At 50.8% G+C, this 11391-nt stretch overlaps 1 protein-coding gene across 1 annotated transcript in view; it reads right to left on the bottom strand.

The window, feature by feature from the left end:
* Positions 1 to 11391, bottom strand: part of STMN3 (stathmin 3) — a 17968-nt gene extending 6577 nt beyond the window's left edge. Inside the window, exons 1-4 of the mRNA XM_033001182.2 lie at positions 10929 to 11391; positions 1623 to 1718; positions 982 to 1157; positions 4 to 195 (exon numbers count right to left, since the gene is read on the bottom strand). Of these exons, the coding sequence (XP_032857073.1) occupies positions 4 to 195; positions 982 to 1157; positions 1623 to 1718; positions 10929 to 10947 (483 nt within the window). The 5' untranslated portion in view covers positions 10948 to 11391. The remainder of the gene's footprint in view (positions 1 to 3; positions 196 to 981; positions 1158 to 1622; positions 1719 to 10928) is intronic.

Here is an 11391-nt window from a genome sequence, read left to right as displayed (position 1 = left end):
CGCCTTCTCGCGGAGCCGCTCCCTCAAAGCGGCGAGATGTGCTTCGCGGATCTCCCTGCTCAGCTCCATCTTGTAGTTGAGCTTCTCCTCGGCCAGGCGGCTGAAGTTGTTGTTCTCCTCCAGCGCCTTGTGCAGCACCTCCCGCTCGTGTTCCCGCTTCTCCGCCAGCTGCTTCAGCACCTGAGCCTCCTGGGTCTGCCGGGGCAAGGCGTCGGGAGAGGTGTGAGCCCACCGAGGAGGCTTTCCGATCGTCCCCTCTGCTCCAAACCACTCCGCCACCCCTCTCCATCCCGTAACGCTCTTGCTTGGAAGGCGCTTTGCCACTTTTTTCCTGCTAAGGGGCAATGTCTGCTGGGTCCGGTGCTCCGGGCAGGCGGTGCAACGCTGCACCCACCAGCTCAGCAAAACCGAGGTGACATTTGTGGGTGCAGAGCCCCCTCTCCGAGTGTCACCTCATTCTCTGAATTATTCCAGCTTGCTCCCCTCATACCCACCAACATTTATACTTTGCTTTACTCTGCTGGTTTTCCCCATTTCAGGAAGTTTTCCCCAGAAGGCATTTTATATAGCTCTTACAATAAAACGTGGCGCAGCCTGCTGTTGGAAACACAAGGCTGTGTTTAGGTTTGGATTTTAAGTTTGGGGCGTGACCAACTGCTACATCTCCGGCAGCATTAGCTGGCGAGAACTGCCCCCACAGCCAGGTCACACGTGGAGGACTGAGAGGAGCCCACACTGTGTGGTTTTAAGAACAGGAGGATGAAGATGATGACGGAGTCCAATTACCTGCCTAAACCAGGCTGCAGAACCTCCCTCCATGACTCCCATGTCTCACCTGACAATTTGTAGTGGAATATAATAATAAGTGTAAAACCACTATTTCCAGCCATTTTAGATTGCTCCTGCTAAGCCAATTGTAGGGTTTGGTGCAATTAGTACCTGTCACAGAAAAGTCACGGTCTCTACAGGACATCTTGTTACCTTCCTCCTCTCTTCTGCAGCCTCCAGCCTCCTCTGCAGCTCCTCCAGGGACAGGTCCTTCTTCTTGGGGGGGGAGGAAAGGATTGGGCTCTCGGGAGATAAATCTGAAGGGGACTTCAGGATCACTTCGAAGCTCTGGCCCGATGCCCTCTTATCCAGCTGCTTCACCTCCATATCTTTGGGGGGGAAAAAAAACCCAGAGGCTCTGTGGACCTGTGACACTCAGGAGAGCGTTCACCTGAGGGCACCGAGGTCTTCCCGTAGGAGTTACGGTGTTCCTGTGTCCTGACCTGGGTGATTTTGTTCTATCTCCCAAAATTTCCTGATTAGTGATCAGCTTCATCTCCCCCCCCTCCCCCCCAAGTCAATGCAATTAATTTAAATTTGCAGCATAATTACAGAAAGGCCGCACTGCTGTTAACACCTTGTATGAAGCAGCCAGCCAGTGCAAGCAGTTGTTTTTTTTTTCTGGGGAAATGTAGGCTTACATTAATAAAATAAACTGTGAAAGGAGACTAAACAGATAGACCCCGGGCTGAGATGGATTGCTGCTCCAGGATGGGACATCCCAGCATGCTGATGAGCTCCCGCGGGAGCGTCAGGCAAATGATGCTGTAGCTCTGTGGGAGCAGGGCACGTACCTCCGTACTGGTAGATGGTATTAGGATGGGGCTGGGTGTGGAAACAGGAGCAGATGAGGGAGAGCAGAGACAGCTCCTTCATTTTCTCCTTGTAGGCTGAAAAATACAAAATAGCGATGAGAAGAGAGTCTGGTGGCAACGGCAGCTGGTTTTCATGGAGAAATGAAGCCAGTAGACACAAGGAAACCCATTTGCAGCTACCAGACTCTACAGAAGCTCTTCCAGTTCACCATACCTTGCCAAAAGGTCCCCAGGGGGTGTCTGCTCTAGAGCAGACTAAATTAGCTGCCAGAGTGGCAAATGTCCTGGGAAAATACACAGTAGGAATTTACCACAACTAGAGGCCTATGTTTCTGTGCAGGATTTTCCCTCCAAAGGAGCCTAAGCGCTGCAGCCTGTGTAGTTAACCACGTTGGGACAGCTGCCCAGACCTTTTCTCCACTCCACTTCCAGACTCTGAAGTAAAATGACACCAATCAACACCTGGGAACGCTCCTCAACCTCTGGCAAATTAGGAATATTTCACAATTCAGCATTTCTGACATGAGGGTGAAGAGGCAAGATGTGGAGAACAAATGGACATTGGAGTGAAGAAACAGTTCAGGGGTGCTGCTGTTGGGGGGAAGTGCTGCAACCCGACTTCCCGAGGTACCTCCTTCCTGGCAGAAGCAGACAAGGGAGGATGTAAGTGGATTTTGCCACCACCTTGGCCCACGCAGGCAGAGGCTGAAACTGCTCTGCAATCACAGTAAACCATAGAATCATCAGAGAATGGTTCGGGGTGGAAAGGACCTTAAAGACCATCTAGTTCCAACCCCTTACCATGGGCAGGGACTCCTTCCACTACACCAGGTTGCTCAAATCCCCGTCCAACCTGGCCGCCAAGCTTTTGTCCCCCCAAACCTTCTGCTGCCTCCACAATCTTCTGCAAAGGACAGGGAAATCCATAATCCCTGCAAGCCCTCCGGTTTGCTTATCATCCCTGCGACCGGAGGAGGCACGGCGGCATCCTCAGTGATCACAAGCGCACCAGGTGCTGCCCTAATGACAGCAGCACCCACAGCTTGCAGTGCGTCCGTTTCTGGGGCAATCTACACTCGTGTTTTTGGAGTTTAGCACATTTAAGACAGCAAACCGTTAGCACACGCTTGACAAAGAACCTCAGAATAGAAGGATGACTTGAAAACAGAGAGGCGGTCCGTCAGGGTGTCAAGTTCTTTATCACAGCGGCGTAACCCTCCCCACATCGCTGCTGCGCCGCCGGTCAGCTGCCGACGGCTCGGCGGTGGGTGCTGCTGTCTCACGGACACTGTGAGACTCCATCCTGGACTGGCTGCTCAAAGGACACCCGGGCACATGGGGACAGAGTCTCCGTGGCTGCGTGTCCTGTCAAACCTGCCCTGAGCCTCCTCGTGCTGCCTTTCCTCCTGCCCCCACCACAGGCACAGGCATTCTGGTGTCCAGCCTCGGCTCTCCCACACGTCCTTGTGCTTCTGGCCTTGGTTTGTCCCTTCCTCACTGAGCTCCCGTTCTGACCTTCGGTCAGAGGCGAGTCTGCAGCCTGGCTGCCAATGCCACCTTCATAGCAAGACTCTCCACCGGGTCAGGAAAGGGAAATCCCCAGAACTTCGTGATACGGAGAGGCATTAGATGCAGAACGATTTTGAACAAAAAAAAGAATAAAAATCATCCTGTGCACCATATGCCACCAGAAACACCTTTCAGATCATCTCCTCTGCCTTCCCACAGCTACTTGGGTGGGAAAACAGTGGTTTCATATATCTACTTTATGCTGGCACTTGTTTTTCCTCCTAGGTACAGAACTTTGACCTAATTAACACCCTCCTTTTGCTAACCAACAGTCCCTGAAGCTCAGATCTTTATTGAACATTTTCCAGTTTGCTCCACATTCTGATTTTAATACCCTGCCCAGTCCTGCTGTTAAATGTAAACCAAACAGGAACAGTTTACACCAGCTGTGCCAGCCACAGAGCAGGACATCTCTGATTTTGTTCTTAATGAAAAAAAGTCTTTGGAAAGCCTCTGAGAGTGCTGTATCGTGCTAGAAGTCGTGGCATGCAGCAGTAAACTAATGGATCTCATAATGTGCTGCTGAGAGCCCTGAGGAGGGTCCCCTGGATTAAATGCAAGACATTATCGTTTAATAGAAAGAAACCACACACCAAGGTCATTGCTCCACCATTATGTCTGGTCCTGGGTGAAACCAAGACATGAAGCAGATGTGCCACACCCCTGGCCCACTCGTTTAATTGTCTCCTAGCAGTTGTTACAGAGCACAGTGCTTTGTAGTTCATTATTTGAACTTCAGTGGGTCTGCCCAGTACCGGTTTCACGACTGTGTAGACAAGCGTGTGCTGAAGTCCCCGCCTTTCAGGAGGGCTGTTGTAGTGATTTTACAGCTGCCTCCATTCCACTGGGACCTTCCCTGTCCCGCTGTCCCTTCTGTGGAGCAAACTGATCATGTGTGTCCCCCCCCCCACCTCCGTCAATTAAAATGAAAAGGAGGGAGAGGACAAAAGGCCACCGCTTCACTGAGTGCTTTGATGAGCTATGGAAGCGCAGTGGGTCCTTCTCCCGACGCCGGAGCCTGCAGCTGCACCCCCGACACCGGCCAGGAGCAGCGTGCGGGCACACGGGCCGGGGGGAGCGGGGCCGGGGGATCCCCCCCCCCCCCCCCCCCCGCCGCCTCCCCGCTGCTGGGGGTGTGGAGGGGGGGGGATATTGGGGAAGCGGGAGAGCGGCGGGAGGGGCGGGAGCGGAGCGAGACCCCCGGGCCGGTAGCGGGGAGGGTCCCCGCGGCCGCGGCCCCCCCGGAGCTGTCCGTTCAGCACCACCGGAGCTGTCCCTTCAGCACCACCGGAGCTGTCCCTTCAGCACCACCGGAGCTGTCCCTTCAGCACCACGGCCGGGACACCTCCCCCCCACCACCACCCCAAAACCCCGAGCAGCGCCAAGGCCGAGGGGGGCTCCGGCGTGAAGAGCGGGGGGGAAGGATCGAGCCCTGAAGAAATCACCCTCCTGATCCGCCCCCCCCCCCCCCCGAGGAATTCATCAACCCCTGAAATTCTCCCCTCTGCTGCTCCGGAGCCAGTGGTTACACCCGCGGGGCACAGAAGCATCCCGAAGTGACGCCCTCGTCCTCACGCGTTCAGTGGCAAACAATACATGGTACACGTGTCCAACACACTGTTTATAGGCTAAAATAAGAAGAAGCACCCTGGGAGGAGAGGTAGACCCTCTGATTCTGTAAAGAAAAATAAGATCTAAAACCTCCGGGTCACTATTTTGGAGACCGTGCCGATGAAGATCAAACCCAAGGTCTCCTGAAGTAACACTATGTCTCAACCACCGCTACATCAGAAAGGGCGTGCTTAAAACTCACAAGGGTAAAAGGTCAGCATTGCAAACCTCAGCACTAAAATTTACTTCAGAAGTACCTGCACGCATATTTGCCAATAGATATATACGGTTTTGAGGACACTTTAAAGCCAGTGAACAAAATTCTTGAACCGAGATAAGACAGTTGGCTAGTCAGAATGTGCCGTGGCAAACAAATCCCTTCCAGGAAAGACTGTTTGTCTTCCAGCACACAAACACACATATTTTAAGAACAACTAGACAGGAAATGCTGAACTTTTTATTTAAGCATTTATTTGATTTTTTTACTTCTGCTAACTTAGTAAAAATAAATTCAGTTTACGCTGAGCAAATATTGTATACGTGTATAAATTAGTGAGGCTCAGTTAGTCTCCATTCCTAAGGGACTTTATAGCAAAGCATCGCTTTGGTCCCCGAGCTGCAACAAGAGCTTTGTCTCGCTGACGGGGGGGCGGGGAGGAGGATTAGGACCGGCTGCTCCCTCCAGCACCAAGCACCGAGAGGGGCAGGGTGCTCTCAGCTCGCTTTCCCTCCAGCGACTCATTTCCCGTGCTCCCTCTAGTGCTGCACGGTACATCCTGCATCTCCATGTCCCTGCTGCTTCGCACCAGCACTACAGACGGCATTTATACATGGAAAGTGTTTATCTCCAAGTTAACCCCCCGGAGACACCATCCAGCTGCTCCCCGAGCGGCTGCGGTACAGGAGATGGAGGAACGGCTGGGGACGGGTGCGATGCGCGAGCGATGGAAACCATCGTCCTGCTCACAATGTGCTTGGACAGGGCCCCTCACCCATTTATTTATTAAAAAGTTCTGTTCTCTGCTTCCTAACCAGGTTAAATGAAACTGAAGACTGTTTGAGCAGCCTGACTTTTTGTTCGGTGTTACATGATGTCCAGCAAGAGAGTGAGGCCATTTAGGCACACCACCGATCCAGTCAATCATAATGAACCAGAGGCACAGCAAGACTAATTTATGTGAATTCAACAAATTAAAATGGATGAGACTGGATGTGCTACGGCTGGCAGCAAGGTCAAAGGAAGGTTATCACAAGAAAACAATTTGGTTTGCAAAGATAACTTTGGAGAAGTAAAAAATTGCTTCCATAAAGAATAATATATCATGAAAAAAATGAGAACAGTCCAATTATAGATGTAGCCAAAGCACAAAGAGGAGGCAGAGAAGCTAGAGAGACTGGGAACCGAGTCCTTCAGCAGAAAGACACAACAAAAGCAACCATAGTCCTCAAAAAGCCTTGAGAGTACAACAGACTCTAGATATTCTCACCTGCTGTGAATCCTATCATAAAAATAATGGACAGGCCTTCACTTCAGCCTGACTCCCTTCCACCTTCTTGCTCCCCCAAATTCCAAAAACAAGTCAGCAGGGGAGCTCACACAACCAGAAAACACTAGTGGATTGTTTGTTTTTTTGTTTTCGTTTTTGTTTTTGGTTGTTGTTTTTTTTTTTGTTTGGTTGTTTTTTTTCAGACCAGCAGTTGTAGCCCACACCGATGCCGTACACCATCTCAGCTGCTCACCATGAGTTTTAGGCCCAGAAGTTACTGTGGGCTCATGTGGAATCATCCATGAGAACAGGCAGATGCAAGGGTTGTTCTGCCTTCTGTCGGACATCTGCTAAACCATCACCCAGGAACGGTTTCCCATCACCCGGCTCCTTCCCCCCTAGGTTTCATTTGCAGCTCAGGAACGCCACATCAACCCGTGCTATGCACAGCCAATGGATCACCAAATCACTCAGGCTGGAGCACCGGAACACGTGGGCTGAATTCAGGAAAATAACCAGGGGCATCTCCTCTTCTAGGGGCTCAGCAAGAGAGAAGGGCCCATGCTGTGTAGCAGAAACCCGGCAGCCTGGGCTGGGTGGGTGATTGACTGTCAGGAAGGAGAGAAGCGTGGCCTGGCTTGCTTGATAAAGCAGAGGAAAGTGCCAAATGGAGGCAGCTGTCCTGGAGTTTTTGTGGATTTGGGGCAAACATAGGCTCAGGTGGTCAGGTTTGGATGAGACAAAGAGCTACAGAGGAGCTGGGGATCAGGTAAGGCAGCAGTTCACAAGTCAGCCAGAGACAGGAGTCTAATGCCACAGTGTGTCAGGTACAGACATGCTGTGTGACCACAGACAGTCTTTTGGTCTCTTTGGATCTTGGTTTCCTTTGCATTAACTAAGGATTATTGTACTTGCCCATTATACAGTGGTATTATGTGTAGAAACACATTCAGAGAATATAAGATTCTCTAGTATGGCACTAAACATGTAGAGGCACCTTCAAACAATAAAAGGATTGTCTGGAAATACGCTGAGCAGCTCTTCACCACCTGGGATGTGTCAAAGTGCTACAGCACACACACATGGTCTTTCATTGCTCTTTAGCTCTTTTATTTCTAAATCCCAGGCAAAGATTTGGCCACTGGTTTAACTCCCCTCTGGGTAGGAGACTTTTTTTTTTTAAAATGTAAGTTTACAGCTGGAAGAATAGAGCCCATGTCAGTTGGGAAACTGGGAGGGATTAGCCAGACATGTTGTTTCCAGTTAATTTAGGGGTACAGAAGTTTTAGCGAGCTTCAGGTTCCTCCAAGTATTGTCATCAAGAATCACCAGTCCCGTTCACCCTAAGAAAGCCTGAAGTTGCACTCCAGCCTGCTGCCCACACTGCTGTCACAAAGGTCTTATCTGCAGCTTCCACTTGCCACATCAGACCACAAAATCTCAGCTTTTCCTCTGCAGGAGACTCTGTTCATCTGATACAACAATACATTCGCCAGGTCTGAACCAACATTGATAGGTTCCAAGAAAGGGCTTTTCTGAGATATCCAAGGGATCCTCACAGAGGCTACATGGTGCCATCAAAGAAGATATGATTTATATTTTAGAAAAAAACAAATATTTTCCAAGGATTTATATTCCTTGTTTGGATATAGTGGTATCCAAATACATATAAATTCCTACAATAGATTCTTTTGGCTTGTAAAACAGAAGTCCCAATAAAAGTACCATAAATTTCTAAGGCCATATAGACTCCATCAACACCTGAAGAAAAAGAAAAGAGTGATTTCTTCAGAACACAGAGAGATGGAGAGCTTGATAAAAAGGACTCTGATTCTCCAGCATGGGCAGCAGAAGTGTCGGGACAGGGCAATACCATATGGTGTCCACCAGTACCATCTAGAAAAGGGATAAAGGGGATAACCCAGACCAACACACAGTCGCACAACTCTCACATTTCTGTGTAGGAGGGGAGAACCTCGGAATCTGTCGAGGCACATTTACCATGCCCAGTCGCGAGGCCAGGCCAGGAATGGCAAACCGGCGTCTCCTCTCGGCTCCACCTTCTCAGCCACACTAATGTCGGAGAAAAGCCCAGGAGGCTGTCACTTTACTGCATCATTTCATAATCTCGTGCCTCTTTATTCAACCCAGATGCCTACAAATGGTGGGGAAAGTTACGCAGCCCTGCAGAGCCCAGCCAGACCACCCCCGCCCCCCCCAGCCCCCCCTTCTGCGGTGTGCAAGAGCACAAAGCCTTGTGCAGATGCTGGGGGGAGGAGGTGCGAGGGCTCTGCCCCTGCAAGGTCTGCCCGGCAGCAGGGCCAGCACCGCAGCTGAGCCTGCACTGAGCATGTGCCGCCGATTCCGCTGCTCTAGCACCAAAAACAACCACCAGGGCCAGGAGAAAACGCCCGAGGTGGCAGGGAGAAAAGAGAGAAGACTGCCGGCCTGGGGGAAGCAAGCCCCTTTTCTTTTCATCCCAGGGATTTGTTTGTTTAAACAAACCCAAGAAAATCGTCCCAAGGGGGATAAGCCCCCGGGCATTGGCTGCAGACAATTGCAGCTGCTCTCCCTTCAGCACGGATTTGCTCTTGCTGCTGCGGATAAAGAAGAAAATAATGAAGAAAGCAAACAATACTCTTTCCTTAATTTAAGGATTTGCTTGCCTTTTCCTCCTGCCACTCCAAGGTACTCTCCGTTCCCGCTATAAGCACTATAGGTGATGGGGAGCTGCTCCCTGCACAGGCAGATGGGCGAGGTTCAGCCCCACTCCCTCCCTTGGCAAACACTGCCCTATTCTCTTTCCTCCCGCCACAGCGCTGGTTTCCATGACTTTCTATTCCTTATAATTGTTTCTCTACTTGATCTGAGCCCCAAGGAAGCACGGTTTCCCTGAAGCACATGCTTCTTCATGATCCAAAGCCTCCTTTGACAGTAAAACTGCGTCTTTGGGAAGATTAAATACGCCATAGGCATGGGGTGGGTTGGGAGGGTGAGAATGCACCAAGTGGAAAATGCACGTTATGCCTACGCGTGCTTCACCTGCCACCTCGTCCATCTCAAGTTCGATGCAACCTTGGTTTAGATGGCTGGTAAGTCTGCTCCGTCCCTCCCACCCCCACTCTGCAAACAAGGTCCAATCCTGTTCTGTAGGAGAGGAAGGCAGATGGGTGGGACCTCCCGAGCGTGCACTGCTGCACACATTCATTGAGACAGGGATACTTGCAGAAATATATACAATAGCTGGAGATTTTCTATCAGAGACACACATTTTTTCAATTCTCCTTTACCACCTTGAATTGCATGCAAATCCCACTCGGGATCAGCTGCACCCTTACAGCCCCCACCCTCCCCCCCCATCTCTCTGTCCCTCTCTGCCTTTCCTGGGCTTTCACAATGAGAAAGGAATAGAAAATGCGCAGCAGGAGACATGGGCAAAGGCCAATGAAAGAAGCTAGAAGTGTTGCCTGGTCTCTTTCGGGCTGGTTCCCTGCCTGGGAGGCACAAAGCACTCCCCACTTTTCCTTTTTGTCTGCTGCTCCTGTTCAGCTCTACAGCCCAGCCCTTCAGGATTTAGCTTCCCCCACCCAAGCCCCTCTTCAAGGACTGCAGAATTCAGACCCGTTTCAAGAGAAAACTTGTTTGCTTTTTTTTTTTTTAAAAAAAAAAAGAAAAAGACCCTCCAAACCCACCCACTGTTCATTGTACCATTTCAGGCTTTTCTCCTCCTTCACCCACATTCCCAGTTTCAGCCATTTGAAACCCTCCTTCCCAGTTAAAAGGGGAAAGACGCATCTTTAGGAAAGGGCTGGACCGAAGCAGCATCCGCAGGGCAGCCTGGCATCCCGCAGGCAAAGCCGACCCCGGTGCCAGGCGCCCGGGCAGCCACGCCGTGACTCCCGCTGCTGCTGCAGGAGGGAGGAAGGGCTTCCCTTGCAGCATTCGATTTCACCCAACGCCATCAGAGGACCGCTCCCCTGTAGCATCTTCTAAGGAAGAAATGTGAGCTGCGGAAGAAAACTGGGGATGGGAAGCCCTGAGAATACACAGAAACCCATCCAGGTTATTCTGGTTGGGTTTGAAGGGATTTTCGAGGGCATTACTGTCAGTCTCTTGTCCGTGTCTTTCTTACCCATTTAGGCAATACATGATCTTCACAAAACAAAATGTAGATGCTGATTTCTTTGCATCCAGTTACACAGCATGCAAATTTTTCTTAGGGGGGAACAACAACGACAAAAAAGAAGCTGTATCACGGTACAAAAATGATAATTAATTGGCATGCAGCAGCATCTTCTTGTGGCACAATGTAACAGCAGCAATATTTTAAATTGGCAAAGTTTATCACATGTGTATTCATATTAAAATAAAAAGCCCACCTGCTATCTTGCATCAGAGGGGTGTGTGTGTATGGGGGAGGAAGGGGAACAATGCTGCCATACCAGCTGCCTCCTCACCAGAGAACTCCCCCGAAATGCACGGAAAAAAAAAACCCGAAAACACCCCAAACTCTCAGAATAACGATTAAAAACCCCCAAACCCGATGGTTTTATAAGCAGATTGATGCCAAGCTGACCCCAAACCAACTCCCCCCCCCCCCCTAAGATGTCTGTCCTACCTGAGACGGTGCTGGCCATGCTGCTGCGGTGGGAGCGGAGCGGGTGCTGCAGGAGTGAGCGCAGGGAGCTGCGGAGGTGCTGCAATGCTGCGGGGAGGGAGGACTGACTCAGCTGGAGGGGGCTGCAGCCATCCGCGGCAGGGAGAGGCTGGAGAGCCCGGAGAAAAGGAAGGGGTGGAAAGAAAAAAGAAGGGTCACTAGTTCAGAATATTAATTAGCGTATCAGGCCTCCTTTCCTGGGTGGCTTTGACGGCAGATCCCTCCCAGGCAGGACTGCCTGCCAGCAACACAGACCCACTGCGGGGGGAGCGAGGAGACACACCCAGCCGGGCTCTGGCAAAAGATGGTTTTTCCTCCTCTTCCTCCCTTTCTTGTCTGCTCTAGACAGGCTAAACTGCTTTTTCCCTTGCTGAAAGCAGAAATAATTCATTGACGTTTTTTTGTTGTTGTTTTTTTTAAATCT

This window comes from Tyto alba, unplaced genomic scaffold (assembly GCF_018691265.1).
Source record: "Tyto alba isolate M040663 unplaced genomic scaffold, T.alba_DEE_v4.0 Super-Scaffold_33, whole genome shotgun sequence".
Taxonomy (NCBI): Eukaryota; Metazoa; Chordata; class Aves; order Strigiformes; family Tytonidae; genus Tyto; species Tyto alba.
Note: the sequence above shows the minus strand (reverse complement) of the source record. Positions and strands in the feature narration are given on the sequence as shown.